This window comes from Halichoeres trimaculatus, unplaced genomic scaffold (genome assembly GCF_033239565.1).
Source record: "Halichoeres trimaculatus isolate MK-OKI-2021-1 unplaced genomic scaffold, fHalTri1.1 fHalTri1_scaffold_18, whole genome shotgun sequence".
Taxonomy (NCBI): domain Eukaryota; kingdom Metazoa; phylum Chordata; class Actinopteri; order Labriformes; family Labridae; genus Halichoeres; species Halichoeres trimaculatus.
This window is the reverse complement of record NW_027437196.1, coordinates 14,305,783-14,324,089: the sequence shown is the minus strand read 5'-3', so window position 1 is coordinate 14,324,089 and position 18,307 is coordinate 14,305,783. Positions and strand designations below refer to the sequence as shown.

The window sequence follows — 18,307 nt, the reverse complement described above, 5'->3', positions numbered from 1 at the left end:
CGCCTGGTGGGAGCCATTCCTCTTAATATTCAGTAACTCAGCCAGAAATTAATGCCATCTGAGGACCTCTAGGCCTAAACTGAATGTGTTGTTAACACAAATATCCCCCTGTTACGGCTCTCAAGCACCAACAGATGAGTTTGGATGATGGGAGCAGCTGGGAACACTGTTGGGTGACAGTTCGAGGTTTCAGTAAGTACGATCAATATGTGGAGAATCAGTCTGGTATGCAAAAGAGCTTCAAGGGTCTTAAAACAGAGCATAAGCAAACAAGTGGGCGACACATGATAGTAAATGGTGACATTCCCTCCACCCTGTGCTTTCATCTGTCATTAATGGATATCATTTGATCCTCGTGACAACAAAAGCAGTCTCTGAATCATCCAAACGTCATAGATATCAAAGACAAGCATGAGCTACATGAGAAATACAGTATTTCAAAAGGCCACAAAAATTCCTAGTTGTCAGCCAAAAAGTGACTAAAGCCCTGATTGTGTCCAAATGAGTCAGCGGGGCTGGGGTTATTGATTAGAGCTGTCAAATCTGAGTTTGAGGCAAATCTCTGGCATGTTGGAATTATTTTTTTTAGAGTTTTCTTGGATGTTTTCACACATTTTCACAAGGATGATCAGATTTAAGCTTAAAGAAAAAATCCTGAGACCAGCAGCCTCCTAGGCTTTATAAGAGCTCTGTCAAACCATGAGTGTTGGATTAGTCAAAGTGTGTTTGAGTGTCTGTGTTTAAGGCAGGAATGTTTCTTTTTCCAAAGAAAGTTTTTAATCATAAAAGCCACTAGTTCACACAAATAACACATACATGCACACCAAACAGTTCTTCCTACCAGCGAGCTGTTTGCCCATGTTCTCCAGCTCTTTGGAAAAGAGGGAGTCACCCAGTAGCAGGCCCGTCTGCCCGACAGAGCTCCCACCTCTCACAGCCTTCAGATCAGACTCCCAGACAGCCTGACGCTAGTTAGCGTGGAGAACAGAAGAGAGAAAGAGAGGCACATTAGACGACAGACCCTTCAATTAACTCTTTATATAATTTTCTGCTATTGCTGGAAATATTTGAGCCATATCTGCTGGAAAAAAGGGGCAATTATTATTTTTATGGGCTTTAGAAAAACACAAGAAACCACAGCAAGTGTAGATGAAAGCAGAGAGAGCGTGCACTGAGCTCCGTTGAATGAATGCTGCATGTTAGACTGTCAGTAGTGGTTCAGGGTTTTTTTTTTGTAAACCATCAGTAAATCCATAGGAGCTTGAATGCACCAAAATTGTGTTGGTGATAAGCCTGACAGCAGCAAATATTACCCAGAAGTGAGGACAATAAACCTGTTGTTTGGACAAATGGCTGTGATATCATCGCTACACAAAAAACCAGGATGAGATAAGAAAAAAAATACTTTAAAAAGGCAGATTGGATCACTTCTTCGAAGCCGTTTCTACCTTTTCCTGGCACAGTTAATAATTTGGAGAGAGACCTGTTAGGCAGACTCAGGTTGCCAAGTCCTGTGATGGCAGCCGGCCTAATCCTCCCATTTATTCCTTTGATGGCACACAAGTGGCCAGAGGAGCTGCTAAGCCAACAGATCGCGCTCACATGAGCCTCAAGCACAGGTGAGAAATAAAACCTGTCAGCCGTAATTCCACATCCTGTACGTTTGGTTTACACTAGATAAGTTATGATGCCTCTGATGCCAGCAGTGACATCATGCGATGTGCTAAGCACTTAATGAGAGACAGAGTTCACTTAACAAAGTGCTGACACAGAGTACGGCTCCAGGAGATGTGGTGATATACATGCAGTACAGTCTTCCAACAGCACTTAAAGATAAACCTGGGGTATAACAGGATACTTATTTTATGCTTTTCTGGACTCAAAGTGGTTTTAAGAGGCTGTTTCTGCACAAGATGTAGGATGAAAAACAAGCACGGTTGCTGTATTCTGATAAATGATGGAACATGATTCCCTGGGTCTATATCATTGATCTTCAGGCTTGTCTGAGGCGTTCTGTGGCGGCAGAACCTCTGTACCACAAGCCAGTCCTTAATTACAGCTCTCATAAAGCAGAAAGAAGGGCTGAACATTACTGCTGAGCCCCCTCCCCAGTTTTATTTCTCTCTCTTTGTTGGTGTCTCCCCCTAAATCCAGCAGCATGACATCATCCTGTCCGTCGCTCTCTCTGGATCTTCTCAGCTTTGAGAGTAAGGCCACCAACAGATTCACAGTAAAAGTTTTCCATATGCATACTAATTATCTTTATCATGCTCTGAGTCAGTGCATTATAAAGCATTACATTATATTAAAGTCTTGGGGGGTGAAAACTTCTGTTGTGGTCTTTTTGGAAAAAGTTAATAAAGTAAATGAAGATTCACTGCTTTAGATTTGTACTGAGCCTGCCCTTTAGCTCGCCTGTCTGCTGAAGTAAAGCCCGAACTACAGTCAGGACCCTATAACTGTCTTTACTGTGAGATATACTCATATCACACAGTTTAAGACAGTTAGTCTTTAACAACATAAAACATGAGTCCAGATGAGCCAAACGTTTTTCCTTTGTTTGCATCCTTAAATCAAACGCTTTAATCTACACAGACAGAGATGAGAAGGAATGCTGTTTCATCTCCAAACTAAAGAGCTGCTATGACTCTGCAATGACTTATGAGTATATTAATGTCAGTGGCTCAAAACCCTCGCTGTATAATCTTCCTCCCAGAATGACAAAACAAAAAAGAGCAGAGAGAGAGCGTAGAGGGGAAAAACCCTCTGGCGATGCTTCTGCCCGACTAACAAACAAGGGTCTTGCTTTTTGCCCAAATTGATTCCATGTTGAGAGCAAACAAGACAGAGAGAGGGAAGATGAAAGTCTGGAGTTCAATATTTTATAGCCCGCATGTGTGCAGCTATATGTGTGTGGTCAGCAGTAATAATCACCACAATCTGGGGTTTGATCCAACATTGCCCTCCATACTGCAAGAGCTGTTGGGGATGTGAGCATACAGTCACAGACCTCAGACATGGCTGGGCTGAGCTGGAGGTCTGAGGTTACATTTGGCTTCACCGAGTACGATTGATGGACTTTCTTTCTGTGGTCAGGAGAAGAATCATGCAGACTAAAACATACACGGACACAAGACCATGTACAGATATACAACAAAATACGGATACACAGATCAAAAGGTTTTAATCTGGTATGTAAGTTTACAAATCTGACCAAAGAACCCCCTGTGTCCATTTGAAAATGCCAGAGTCAAACATGTTTATACACAGTGGTACAAAAAAGCACTGGTTTTGGCCAGAGAACTTCCTCAGAGAGGTGGATTTTATGGTGGATTGTTTTTTTAAACCTCCTCGTTTTCATTGTATTATACGGTGGCTGATAGGTGTCAGCCAATTTGCAAAAGCAACAACGCGAATGCAAACATGACAACACAAATGCAAAAGCCACAACACAACGGAAGTTAAGAGGACAGTTTTCCTAAAGGACATAGAAAAGTTATAAAAGTATGTTCATGAATGTTTTCTTTTATAACTTAAGCTATGATAAATATAGCTCTAATGCTAATGTAAATAAAGAAACACAAGTACTATGAAGGACATGAAGGTAATACCCCTACAAAGCTACATATATCATAGATGGGGTTAACCTTTTACTTAGTTTTACAACTTTTCTGTGTCTGTTTGGATAAGTAACCTCTTTTAGCTTTCATTGTGTTGTCGCAGTTGAATTTATGTTTTTTTGCTCTTGCATTCCTGTTGTAGCTTTTGCATTCCTGTTGTAGCTTTTGCATTCATGTTTTTGATCTTGCATTCATGTTTTTGCTTTTGCATTCATGTTTTTGCTTTTGCATTCATGTTTTTGATCTTGCATTCATGTTTTTGCTTTTGCATTCATGTTTTTGCTTTTGTATTTGTTTTCTAGCTTTTGCATTCATGTTTTTTGCTTTTGCATTCATGTTTTTGCTTTTGAACTCATGTTTTTGCTTTTGCATGTGTTGTAACTTTTGCATTTGTGTTTTAGCTTTTGCATTCATGTTTTTGCTCTTGCATTTGTGTTGTAACTTTTGCATTTGTGTTGTAGCTTTTGCATTCATGTTTTTGCTTTTGCATTCATGATTTTGCTTTTGCATTCGTGTTTTTTGCTTCTGCATTCATGTTTTTGCTTTTGTAATTGTGTTCTAGCTTTTGCATTCATGTTTTTGTTTTTGCATTCATGTTGTAGCATTTGCATTTGTGTTGAATCTTCTGAATTCATGTTTTTGCTCTTGCATTTGTGTTTTAACTTTTTGTATTTGTGTTGTTGCTTTTGCATTCATGCTTTTGCTTCTTGCATTCATGTTTTTCTTTTTGCATTTGTGTTGTTGCTTTTATAAATCTGACACCCCCCAGCCCCCGTAGTATAAGACTGAAACACATACAAAAAACAATATGCAGCTTGATTCATTGACAGGTGCGGCCTGATGACAGGCATTTTATTTGGCTGTGAAGAGGACCAAGCACTGACTCTTGAGGTACTCCTGTGGTTTATCCAGCAGCAACAAAACTGAGGATTGAGCCAGAGTAGAGTCCTCAATCAGGGGTTGTACTTTGAATCAGACTGATCTGAGACAAACAGATTGTTGTTTTTTCAATATAATCTCAAATATAACGCTTCCCGTTTTTGGACTAAAGTTTTTTTTAGACTTAGCATTTCCAATATGGTGACTGTCATCTTTGAACTTTTTAGGGCCCTTCGAAAACAAACAGGAAATGTCACTACATTCTACATCTTTCAGCTTAATCCTGTCTCTGCTTCTAAGACTTCAATAAACCTAATGTAAGAGGCTTTGATATAATAATGTCTATGGTTTAAAATGAAGATTGATTAGTTTGATCATACAAATGTGAGTTTTTCCATTGCCATTTTAGCATTTCATTGCATTGAGTCCATATTGTGAATCTTGAAAGCATCAAACGTTTAAATAAGATCTGAAGCAAAGACTGCAGAAAGAACAAAACTGATGAGCAGGACGAGTCGATTTATGAAAGAGCATTCCGGCAGTGTTCAGCATGAGGATTTGATCTGCACATGTGTGAGAGGGAACGCTGGATTGAAGTGCTGGGTTATTTTTGTTCTAATCAAACAGCAACGTTTTTGATTTAACTGATTACTAACACTTCAAACATACAAGGGGAAGTCATGTCTCCTAACAACACATGAGCATGGGCAGCTGGGATTATTTATAACATGATGAAATGTTGGGCAGGTTAAGATAAAGATGCTAGAGAAGTCAGTGGGGTCAGCTGCACAGAGATGAGTCGGATTTTCATTAAGAATCAAAGAGAGTTTAGTGAATCAAATGAAAGGTTACAAAAAAAGATACTTTGCTTTTTAACAGGTTGTGCTGTAGTAGCCTTTTCTTCAGTTGCTTTGACAGCAATGGGAGTCTATGAAACACAAGCAGAAACACCTTATTTTGAATGAGTTCCTGTTGTTTTGGCTCCCAGCAGCATCACCTATTGGACTCTATGAACTGTATTCAGAGCTCACAGGCTCACAGGCCTAACCTATGAGATAGCTCAGCCCAAAGCAAACAGGATATTCACAATAACGTAGTTTGACTTGTATCCAAGCATTACTCAGGCAGGTTGTATGACACAGTGTCTAACGCTCTGTCATAGAGGAACAACAAACAGAGATATTTGGAGACATTTTGCAACAACAGGAGTTCAAACGGGACAAAGCTGCTGCTGGACAAAAAAAAGCAGATTCTTTTTTTGTTTAGCAATCTGGACAGTTTCAATATCAAGTAGGACCATCAAAACCTGCAGGGTCTTCGACTTTTGATGGTTCTCCACATGGATCATGCTGACTTTAAAGTTAGTTTTTGCCCTGTCTAGATAATTACACTTTCTTACAGTGGAGTCTGTATTGGTGTGAATAGTCTTTTCTGCTCTGCTGAATCAAAATGCATGCTCTGTCCAAAGCAGTGTCAGCTTTTGCTTCAACATTTAATCACTGTTTTAAATTGAAATGCATTTATTAAAAAACAGAAAAGTTTTCAAACCTCCTTTACCGGCATTTCACTTGAATGTTGTTCAAAATAACTAAGTTATTGAAATACTCCCCCGTTTGACCTTTCTTTCAAAAAGCCAAAAGCCATATTTTTTCATTTTCCCCCCTCATTTTGATGTATTTGTGATACTCTTTAGGTTAACCTACTTTTTCCAACCAGATAAGGTGTTCAAAAAGTTGAGAAATATAAGGGGTGGATGGAAATCAGAGGACACATTTGTAACTTGACTAAAGAATGCTGAGGCATTTCTTTCTTGAGAAAAACACCTTAACTGAAATTTCATACTTATAACAAACTGAATAAACACACAAGTCATTTGTTTAAAACAATGACAACAAATTTTCTAACAATAACAAAGGGCAAAGCACGCAGATGACGTAAGGAGGAAAAACAACTGATGTGAAAATTCTGGAGGATAGCGCTACACAGGGAAAGGCTTTGAAATCACAGGGAGCTACTTAGAGTATTTCTGTGAACCACTGTGAAGGTTTGGAAGGTAAACTGGTGCCAAAAGTAAGAGCTATAGAGTGTATCAGAGAAAACTGTGCCAACATTCCTCTGGAAAATTAAACACACCATGACTCTGCCTCAAATTGTACTGTGCACATGACATGGCATCACGCTAATCATCTTATTTCCATGGTACAAATGAACAGTTTCCTCTGGCTGATTTTGATGATGGTAACACCCAAATAACTCAGAGCTAAATTTGATTAAATCGAATCACTGAACCCTTACAAGGGAAATTGTGGGAGAAATGCTCGCAGGGTTTGCTCTGGGGATTGCTTTAGGAAAGAATTTGTCTTTATGAGGCAATTATCACCTAAAGGAGCTGGCAGAGGCACGGGCCTTTCGGACTAATAATGATAACCATTAACAGTGTTTACTTTCCAACATCGCCAGCTTTTACAGCCCAAACCAGGGCAATGTCCAATAAAAAGCGCACACCATTTAACGGCAGCAGTGCATGATGAAATAAGGAGAAACTTACATGAATCCTCTCTTTAATACATACAATTAGACACTTTTCTGTTAATACAGAGTTCACCTTTAAAAAAGCGCTGTTTTGCGGGAATTATGAAATAATGGTTTCATAAAATTCAGTCAAGTCTCTTTAACTGTGTGACTATACCAAAAAAAACAGGAAAACAAAAATAATTAAAGACACCCTAATATAATTTTCTAGAAATAGATGAAAGTAAACATTTGTACCCTGGGTTTCCAAAGGGAGTACATGTGTATCTCAAATTTGAAAGACACGTTAGGGAACAAGTGGTCAGACATAGGAACATGCATGTGAAAGTTTGTCAAAGTGACATTTATTTAAAAGGAAACTTAATCAATCACTTTATATCATCAGGTGGGATTTCTAATTGTTGTTACCTTAAATTGTTGTTACCTGAAAAAGTACAAGTTATTCAACTGTAGATATCATCTTGCTGAGGTAGGCATCCACAAACTGGTACAAGAGCAGTTTGAATCCATAAGTTAGATAAAGCATTTTGAATCATTTACAGGACTATACTAGTCAAATACACTGACCGGCCCAAAAAAAAAGTCCCCACCAAAAAAAAAGGGTCACACACTCTTTTCCATTTTGTTGGACTGCCTTTAGCTTTGATTACAGCACGCATTTGCTGTAGCATTGTTTGGATAAGCTTCTGCAACGTCACAAGATGAAACCCGATGAATCCTGGCATTAGCTTCTTGGAATATGGTTGTGGCATCCGAAAGAAAAAAATCCATTGATGGAATAACCTGCTCATTCAGTTTATTCATGTAGTCAGCTGACCTCATTCTTTGAGCACAGACTGTTACTGAACCTGGACCTGCAGCAACCCCAGATCATAGACTGCCCCCACAGGGTTGGACATTAGGCACTAGGCATGATGGGTGATCACTTCATCTGCCTCTCTTCTTACCCTGATGGCCCATCACTCTAGAACAGGGTCAATCTGGACTCATCAGACCACATGACCTTCTTCCATTGCTCCAGAGTCTAATCTTTATGCTCCTAAATTGGCAAATTGAAGCCTTTTTTTCCAGTTAGCCTCACTGACTGCTGACTGACATCAGCCATAAACTACCATCAATGCAAGATCTTGGAGAAAAATTCATGCAACACTGGATGGAAATAAATCTTGTGACATTGCAGAGGTTTTTGGTCGATTTAGGGCCTGTATCCACACATTGCAAATCCCACAATCTCAAGTTTACAGTGCTCTTCATTGGCTCTTATTACTTCTGGCTACAAAATTTGTATAATTACATCACAACTTTCATTAATAGGCACGGTTAAGACTTCAGGTTTGGTGATGTAGAGATGTAGGCACAAAGGAGAGCAGCTCCCTTCACTTTTCACCTTCAACTGCTAAAACTGGAAAGCTGTGTTAAACTGTTGGAGTTAACTTATTAGTCTGCTTTAAATGCTCTGTATGTTTATTAGTTGTTGTAGCTTTTGGGAAGAGAACTGAAAAAAATAAGGAGGAAACAATTTCTCAAAGGATTACATCTGGCTAGCTTTTCTTCCAGCATTGGCAAGGGACAGAAAAAACATGGTCATTGATGTGTTTTGTGAGGACAGTTAGAAATAGCAGAGAAGTTCACACCTTACTTTTTGGATAAGACAAAACTCATTATTGTCAAAACTTCATTATATTCATTAAACCCTGGGCAAAACAAGATGATTAACACCAGAAAGGTAATGAGGGTCTCAACCAACAGATTATTCTCATTTACGTTTGCAACTAATTCAAAGATACTCCCTGATGGTGTCCATGAGATATTGCTTTCTACAGGACATGATGGACAGATTGATGCTCTGGACACAGTGTGTAGGTATAAAAATGAGTCCAAGAATCACAGGTTGGTGTTAAAAAGTGCACTGACTCACTTATTTCTGGATTTTTTATTTGGCATCAGACAGCCACTTTAAGGTTTTGGGTCTCTCAAAGTCTGCTCCCAGTTAGCGTGGAGCCGCTCTGCATCTGCTCCACATGCGCAGCAATGCCTTGGCTCCAAACCTCTTTCTTTCTTTCTTTAAGAATCGCCATAAAAAGTCTCGTCCAACACTTAGATTGGGCAATTATTCAAGACAGTTTTAGCTTTTCTTTCTGAGGCTAATTACGCAGAAAGGTAGCGGCGGCGTCTAAGCTGACTATTTTATGAACAGCATGTGAGTGTCTGCCTGCGTGTGAGGCTGGTGTGTAGCACATTAGCTCTCTATAGATTTCTCCCTTGAAGCATGTGTAGTTATCACGCAAGCCTCCACTGTCGAACAAAAGCCCCATAACCAATAAATATTTAGCTCTTTTGTATAAAACTTCTAAATCAGCCTCGACTGTTGTTGTGTCACTTGATATTCTTTTCATTTATACTCACCGGATCCCACACAAGAGCCCTGAGAAGGGAGCGAAGCGATACAGGGAGATTTTCTGATTGGGATATCACTTTGTCTGTTGTGTAAGCTGAAATTCTCTCATAAAGATGGATCAGTTTTTGGGGGGGTCTTGTTCTATAAACATGAAGCTTGAGGAGGCTGTTTGGCTCTCTTTGGGACAATAGAAGCTGAGGACATGAGAATTTATGGTTGTAAATTGATCTTGATTGTCTGGTGATGGATAGAGGATGGAAACTTACAGAGGACGACACTTGAGACAGGGCCTCGCATTCCTGCAGCCGTGATGCCACCATGTCCACCCCGGGCAATGGAGCTGCTCCATACAAAGCACGCAAACAGAACAATAAGGACAGTGCAGAGCGTGAGACCACAAACGCATGATGACAGAGCCATGAACACTGTATCTACCCTTGATATTAAAGTGTTTGGTGGAACTTACAGGAGATGTCAGGTACGGCTTGTTCAGATACGTGGGTCCTGTGCTCCTCTTCAGATCTGCTGTCTGATAAACTGTCCCCCTGCAGCCTGGAGACAACACATAACACAAACACCAGTGTACACTATAGCTATCTCCTTCACCTGAATAATCTCTTAAATCAGGATTTCCAGCAACAACACTGAAATGCGTGTTTGGAAATCAAATCCCAGATTACAATAAGACAAACATGTCTGTATCAGCCTGAGGTGATGAGACAAAGAGGAAGTGTTTAGAGAGTTTATGATCTCTTCTGCAAAACCTGGCATGGTGGGAAGAAAAAGAACATGAGGGTTGGTTTCAGAGCAAAAATATTTCTTCCTTTTTCCTGCTGTAAATGAGCTAACCTGTTATTTCATGCACATGTGCTGTATAGATAAAACTGTACACAAATGACAAACTGGCACATAAATTTTGCTTTCCTTTAAACCATCACGATACTATTCTTTACATTAAGCTGCTTCTATCCCTAATGTTGCTGTCTTCCACATGCACTTTACAAAATCTCGAGGGGCAGAGCTCCTGAAAGTATCTTGAAACTTGCTGCATGTTCAGTTTGAAAAATTTCTAAATGTGCGTTTGCACACATGACCCTCAGCACAAAGTCTTGCAGTGAGCAGGAGATGAGTTTCAGGGCGTGATTACACTGACAAACCATACTGTGCTTAAGCACGCTTCAACCCTGAAGTCCAGTTCGTTTGGCCAGTGTGACCGCAAGCGTGCCATGCTCAAGCACGTTTCTTCTCCCTGCTTTGGCACGCTTCAGAGAGGTGGGCTTCAGTGTGATTCACTTTATGTGCACGAGCACAAGCACGCGGCCATGAGGTATGATCCATGGCATATGATCCATGGCATATGATCGATGTGACTGCTCCTCTCAACAAACATTCAAGCCATCCTTGGGGTGTTAGAGGGCTGTGTCAGACCAAATCGACTCAACATGGAGGGGTGGTCGAGTACAGCACGGTTTGAGGAGCAGGTTAGACATCTGGTCTAGGTTTAGCCTCAGATGACTGTATTCATTTGTTCAGAGCTGTGAGTCTCTCCTGCTTAATTCTCACATTAACGCACCTTGACTTCTAGCAGCAAGTAGGAAAGAGGAATAGCAGGGATCCATTCCCACCTTACTTAATCAATTCATTACAGAAAACCTCTGGAGTTTTATGCAATGTGTAAATACAGCTTAAAGACCACTGATTGGACTGTCCTGGAAGAAGATTTGACAGATTTGGCAGTGAAGACAGTGAAGACAGAGGAGACTCTGTCTTCACTGTCTTCACTGCTCTGACATGAGCGTGGAATAAATCCAACACTTTCATTTTCTTGGCTTGTTTTCATTACTGTTAATCACACCACATATTAACTGTAATTAAACACCACTGCATGTTATTTCCATGTCATATGTCCTTTTAATGATGAGCTCTCTTCATAATTTGCCCCAAGTGTATTATATGTCTAAGATAAATCAAGGGGCTGTGAAGAGTTTCTAAGTGATCTGCAAAAGTCTCCCTTCCAGATATATGCCTGGTTGTAATCCACACTTTAAAATGAGATTATCAGCGCCAATATTACAGGCTACAGGCTATTTCAAAATGCTACCTCTTAGTTTTCCGATCAGGTTGAGCAGGACCAGGGATTTACGGCACGTCTAGGTAACTATGACAACACCACGCTGGCTGATGAGGTTTGGTGGTGTGGAGACAGATCTGTGTTTTTCTCTGCTAAAAACAATTTCTGTGATTAATTTTGTAATGATGGTGGACAGAGGAGCTGAACTGTCAGACAGAAAAAGGACAGAAGAGCAGACGAAAGCTAAACGTGAGAGCAGTTATTCTGCAGTGGTCTGTTCAAACTTGAGTCTATCAATAAAATGAAAAGTGAGGTAACGTTACCTCTGCTTGGTAGATAACTGGCAGGACATAGCTAACCAGGATTTACTAACGTTACACATTACAGACATGTTTTAAAGCACCGGGCTGTCACACGGCACTGTATATAGCAGGCTACTACGCTTGCTTGATGTCACGTTTCAAACTGTAGCGCTTAGGGATGTCCCGATATTACATTTTCACTTCCGATACGATACCGATACTGCAGCATTGAGTATTGGCCGATACCGATATTAATCCGATACGATATCAGCATTAAACTTGCATACTTTTATTACTTATTTTGTAGTTTGTCTGTCATGTTGGAAAAGGCTTGATTAAGTGATATTATTCAAACAAAGAACAGTAGTCAGCAACAGTGGGTATGAGGAAAAACTGACCCATTTATTATTAACCATTGGGTAGCAGAAATGTTAACATTAAACATAAAAGACACTAGTGATTGAATAAGTAAATAATTAATTAGAAGACCCAGAAAAATTAAAAAAAAGTAAATCAAATAAAAACAGCAGGAGCAGAGTCTGGAATGGACTGCTTATATCGGAGTGCTTATATTGGAGATTTTAGATGCATTCCGATACAATACCGATATTTGTTTTTTTGCTGATATCGGACCGATATCTGGTCCGATATTAATATCGGACTGGGACACCTCTAGCGCTACGTAGCTGTACTGATAAATACTTTACCCCGGCATGCTGTATGCAGTAAAAATTTGTCAGAAGGTGGTGAGGCAGTCCAATTAAAACATATCCTGCTGATAGCATCTTTAAATATTACCATGGATTCTTCTTCCTCTTTTATTTATCTTTTTTAAAAAGGCAGTTAAAAAGAATCCAAGAAGACTCTGACAGGGCCTTACCATCATCTGAACAAAAGCGACTCATAGCCACAAGCCTGACTTAAATTCCCTCAGTGCATTCCTGATATGAAAACAATTTATTGAATGAGAACTACAACCCCAAGTGAGGTTTGTGGACATCTATCCATTTCCTCGGGATGCACCACCTACTCATTCGGACTGTGCCCAAGATCTGGGATGCGTTTGCACACGGGAGGTTCTGTGGCAGGAGCACACAGCCGTTAAGAGTTGATCTGGTGAATAAAAGGAGGTGGATGAAATGCTGGTGTGACCGCAGCTGTAGCCTGAGAGACAGAGACATGCCCACAACACACAGGCCACACGGCACTTTACACTTCAACCAACCAGCAGAGAGCCAGAGGAAGCAGCGTGTTTCCTGACCTGCTGCTGCTGGTTAGGAGACACACAGGCGGACGGGAGGGGAAGATGGTGTCCGGTCAAAAGGGAGGGAAAAGACAGTGGTGGAAGAAGAAGAGGTCTCAAGGCTGGGAAAATTTACTTTGGGGTCATCTAGTTCAAAAGTAGAGGTATAAACAAATGATGCTTACTTTGTCTTCTTTCAAACTCCAGCTTTTCTATTATAAAAGTTTTACTAGCAAGTCTGTATATAATAAAGTTATCCAAAACCCGGAGTCTAAAAATGCAATTGAAATAGCAAAGTAGCAATCTGAAGACATTTCCATTTTACTCTGATGTATTGTCTACATTTACCATTATGATTTTTTGCCTTTTGTCTCTGGCCTTTAAAGTCACAGGTGGACTGTTGACTACAAAACAAAGTACGGCCGGAAATTTACAATTGCTCTTGTTGAAAGAATTGAGTTGTCGCCTTCACACTGTGGGCGTGAAAGTAGGTGTCACCACTCTTTGGCTTTGGGTGGCACAGTGTAAAGCCAAATGATTCAGTCTCATTCAACCACCCAGACAAGCAGACGGGGGGTGAATAAAGTCTGCATGCTTTGGAAGAGCTGTGTAATGTGGAGAATGCTGGACCTCACTGACCCATTAGAGCTCACATACAAAAAAAAGAAGAGGTTCTGATGTGTTCGCCTGTGGGGTGACGGGTATGTGAGGAATGCTGGTTGCTGTTCGGGGTTTCACACATGGCCGAGGATTGCTCTCCTGTCTTTTTTGGGAGGTAATGTAATATCAAGAAGTGGAGGTCTTGGCTTACGACTGTAATTCCAAATAAGTTTGTACCTTGGATGTTAATAAAATTCATTTGTTGGTTTTCAAACCATTTCAGCTTTCTATCTAAATGGAAATAGTGTAAGGCCAACACATGAAAATGCAGGAACTAGAAAAATTTGGAGTCCCCTTTGGAGCAGAGGATGCAGCTTCCATGATTTCCAAAAAGAATGTTCAATGTCTCATTATCTCCAGGTTCAGAAAACAGCCCAGGAACTGTATTTCTGGTTATATGTGGTTTCCTCTTTACATGAGACTGTTTTGACCTGAGTCTGTGAATGAAGCTACAAACTGTGTTTACATGCAATGATGAAAGGAAGGGATTATGAGCCCATGCAGTGATTTACACCACAGAGTCTGCTGTTACTGCTGTGCTCCCTAAGTGAGGTTATTATATTTTTTTCATATTTCTTAGGTAACTATTTTTATTTTTTTGTAGCTTTTTTGCTTTTGTTTTGTGTTATATTTCAATTTCAACCTTTTTCAAAGAGGGTTTTCCCAGAAGAAGAAGGAAACACGTTGAGAGAGGGGAATGACATGCAGGTAACAGGACTTGAACCCAGGTCATCTGCTCGAAGGCGAACTTCATAGGGCATGACCTAGACCGCTAGGCCACAAATGCCCCCTAATGCTAAGTTTTTATTAGTTTCAGTATAGTAGGTTTGGTCTTTTTTGTTAAATGGGATAGCTGTCAGGGGGAAGATTCAAAAATGTCAGAAATAGTATTGTGTAGTTAGAGCTCAAAACATCAAAATGTTTCCAAAAATGCATTCACCAAGGACAGTTTGTCATCAAAACAATGTGTCATGCATTGACACAAAAAAGTGATACAACTTTAAAAAAGACAAAAGCTTAAGACACTTTCTCTGTGGTTTTAGTTGATTCTAGTTAAGCAAATTCACAGCACAGTTTAAGTTTTTTATCTTTTTAATGTAAAGCCTTGCTTTTGTTTATATATTGGTTAACAAAAGTATTTTTCCACCTCTCATTTTCATTCTTTCATTGGTTTTATTGACTATATAACATGGACTCTGAGGGCAAAAACATCATGGCCATCAGTTTTTTCCCTGCAGTACAGAGCTTTCTTTAGATACTGTGTGTCTTTTAATAACTTCAGCTCAGAAACATTCTACTGATGAGTAAAATTTTGGTTTCAACACTTGACATGTTTTCTTGGCACTATTTTCAATTTCATAGCTATTATGAGAAAACAATCAAAATCAATTTTTTTTCAACATTCAAAACATCTTTCCATTTGTTTTGGCACCGGGGGCTGGACATTTAACGGAAAGAGATATGTTTTAGTTAAAACAACAGTGTTAGTCCAGGGTCACATCTGTACAGTAAAACTGTCTGCAGGTGTGAAACATGAGGGCAGTAACTAGGCCACATATGTAAACGATATGAGGAGTCAGTTTAGGGCTTGGCCTCATTGAACCAGGTTTGAAATGTGTTTCTGGTGATCCCATCAAGACTCAGTGTTAATGCTCAAAGTATGAAGGCTTTGTAAGGATTTCCTGACCTCTGTCTCAGCTATCTCCTGTTTGCAGTGAATGTGTGTGGATTCATGGGTATGAACTCCTGTGTAAACTCCTGATTCAGAATCAAAAAAGAACATGGGTGCAGCCCATTTATGGCTCTTACACTCAGCGAAAAAGATGACAAATGACCATGACTCCTTTGCCAGTAAGACTTGGGAAGTGGTCAGGTTAAAGAGGACAAAGCAGGAATTTAGCCTGAAGAAGAAGAAGAGGAGAGGAGTTGGAGAAGAGAACAGATGTCTGACAGTTCAGTCACGCAAAATACTCAGGAGCCAAAAATCACTGCTACAAATTATTAACTACAAATTTTGCTTTTCCTTGCCACTGACCTTGAGACTTAACAAAAAATCAAAGATGCAAATTATCTGCCCCCAAACACCAAAGTGATAAACTGCAAACAAATATCCAATGATACTATTCATCCTCCTGCAGGAGTCCTGACGACGTCCCACAGCCGGTGTGTGGAAAGAAAGCTGATAAGCAGCATGAATGAAAGAAGAGAGGGAAACAAACAAATTCCACAGCCTAAACAGAGGAGGCTGTGCAGGCAGATGGAAGCCTGGCGTCTCATCGAACTGATACCAGTTTATCTCAGACTGGCATCAAAGACCAGGTCCTGCCCACACCTGTCTGTGGTATCACACCTTACGCTCAGAAATGTGAGCAACAGGCTGAGGCTGGGGGTCAGCGGGGACAGGAAATGTGTCACAAGAGAAAACAGTGATAAAGTGAGAGAGGGTGATAGACGATTATCAGCATGTGGGCTGATCTGTGAAAACAAGCAACACTGGAATGCGCTTCAGATATATTTTCTTCTTCAATGACTGCTGTGGTTTGTCGACTCGGGTACAGATGAAGAGTAATTGAGAAATCCTAATCTCTTTCTCAGGCCCTGTTAACACGGCAACATTTCATCAGAAAACGCTAAAACGCTTTTAAAAAAAATCTGAGTTTACACGGAAACGCCATGGGACTGAAAACGCTGTGGTAAGTATGCCAGGCCTGTAGTTGGCGCAATAACTGTCTTTTCCAGAGGCCACTTTTGGGAGATCTCCACCTAAGTAGAGTTGGGTCGATCATCTGGTGTATTAGCAAATACTAAGTGTAGAAGTGGAGCAACAGATGTACATTTTGTTGAAAGACAACCAGCAGATTCAGCAGCACAAGCACAACACGGTAGCCCTTAACGATCGTAACAATGGTACTGTTGGACTGTTGTATGGGCTTGTGAAGCTGAGCGTGACATCAGCATTTCCACTGAAAATGCCAACTTGCTGTTTACATGGAAGGTGGCCGTTTTTTAAAGTTTGTGTTTAGGTCAGCTAAAATGCTGTTTCCGTTTAAACGCAAGGCCGAAACACAAAAATACTTTTCAATCAAAACTGTTCTCGTCTACCGGTCTATGGACTATGGTCCACCGGCACCATAATAACCGTCTATGGACGGTTACAATAGCTGCGGCTAACGGCTCTCTCACCTAATTGCCCCCTTAATATTCTACTTAAAACCTAGAAAAGCACTCGGAGAGCGCAGACCTCCGCCAAGCATATTGTGGTTGTCACCAACACTTTGGTCCTACTTTAATGTTATACTCCCTTTCAGCAGACTGTCTGCTACAATTTGGTGTTAGTTGCAGGTCTGTATGATAATGTGTTACCTGACAGTGTTAAAATGATGATGACCCAGTACATATTTCATATTCCAGATCTTAGTATCCAGATTATTGCCAAGATCTGGATCTTACTTTAACATCTGTCAAAAATTATGGTGACCTTGTCTTGTATTGTTTTGCAAAGCAGTCCGACAACTCCATGGTGGAGTTATATACAAGTATGATGAAAATGGCCCTATCTCACAATGATGAAGAATTATTTAAAAACATCCTGGTTCCAGACGGTGATCTGGATCTCCTCCAAGATTTAATCACTTCTTCCTTATCCCATTTTGAAGATTTCCTGAAAATTTCATCAAGATCTGTTGGTTACTTTTTGAGTTATGTTGTTCACAGACAGACAAAAAAACTCTCCCAAAAACATAACCTCCTTGGCGAAGGTAACGAGAACATGCTCACAAGGGGATCAGTTGTAGGTGAGACTTAAAGACTTTAACCTTTCTGATCCTAGACTTTAAGTTTTACCTGTGTACAGAGTCAGTTTGACATGACCACTATGGCTCATGGATTTTCATGGTATTTTTTTTTTTTTTTATATGCACACAACAACAAAGAGTCAAAGTTTCATCAGGAATCTCTGTGTGGGGATATTCTTTGGCAGTGATCTCTTCTGGTGACAGATAAGGAATTTGAAATGATCTACTCCATTAACTCTCAGCAGGACAGCAGAATTGAAAAATGTGAAAATGTTATGAAAAGAAATCGCTCTAGATTAATCTTTTTTTTATGCCACCAGATGAAAGAAGGTGAAAGCATTTACCTGGCACACCTCGAGCAGATGTTGAGTGTAACTTTGGCCTGTGGTTCAGGCTGATAGGAGCTGCGTCCCTGACTGAACTTACTGCCGGATGGAGCCAAGCTTGTCACACCCTCCATCCGCAGGTCATCCAGGTCCTCTGAGGGAGACAAAGAGACAGCAGGGCGGACATAGGAAGGAGAGAGAAACCGAGGAAGAGGGAGAGAGAAAAAGACCGTCATTAATCACACTTTGGTCGCTGTGTTGTCCATGTGATGCACAGTGATGACAATCTGCTGAGAGGCAAAGAAGCGAGAAAGGACGTCACAGTAAAGAAACATCCTCACTGCTACCCTCTCTTACATCCACAAAAAACTGAAATGGAAAAAAACTCTTGCATCTTTGACTCAATAGATGTGGAGGAGTTGATGACACCACAACGTTATGGCAGGCAGCACAGAAACAGGAAGGACACGTCGCAAGCAAAG

General features: G+C 40.4%; 1 protein-coding gene across 2 annotated transcripts in view; it reads right to left on the bottom strand.

Annotated features, from left to right (window-relative positions):
* The window catches only part of cunh8orf34 (chromosome unknown C8orf34 homolog), an 81,965-nt gene that overhangs the window by 9,259 nt on the left and 54,399 nt on the right, over positions 1–18,307 (bottom strand). For both annotated transcript variants that reach the window (XM_074694091.1, XM_074694089.1), the window contains exons 8-11: positions 17,844–17,979; positions 9,896–9,981; positions 9,696–9,769; positions 842–968 (exon numbers count right to left, since the gene is read on the bottom strand). In XM_074694091.1, coding sequence (XP_074550192.1) covers positions 842–968; positions 9,696–9,769; positions 9,896–9,981; positions 17,844–17,979 — 423 coding nt within the window. The remainder of the gene's footprint in view (positions 1–841; positions 969–9,695; positions 9,770–9,895; positions 9,982–17,843; positions 17,980–18,307) is intronic.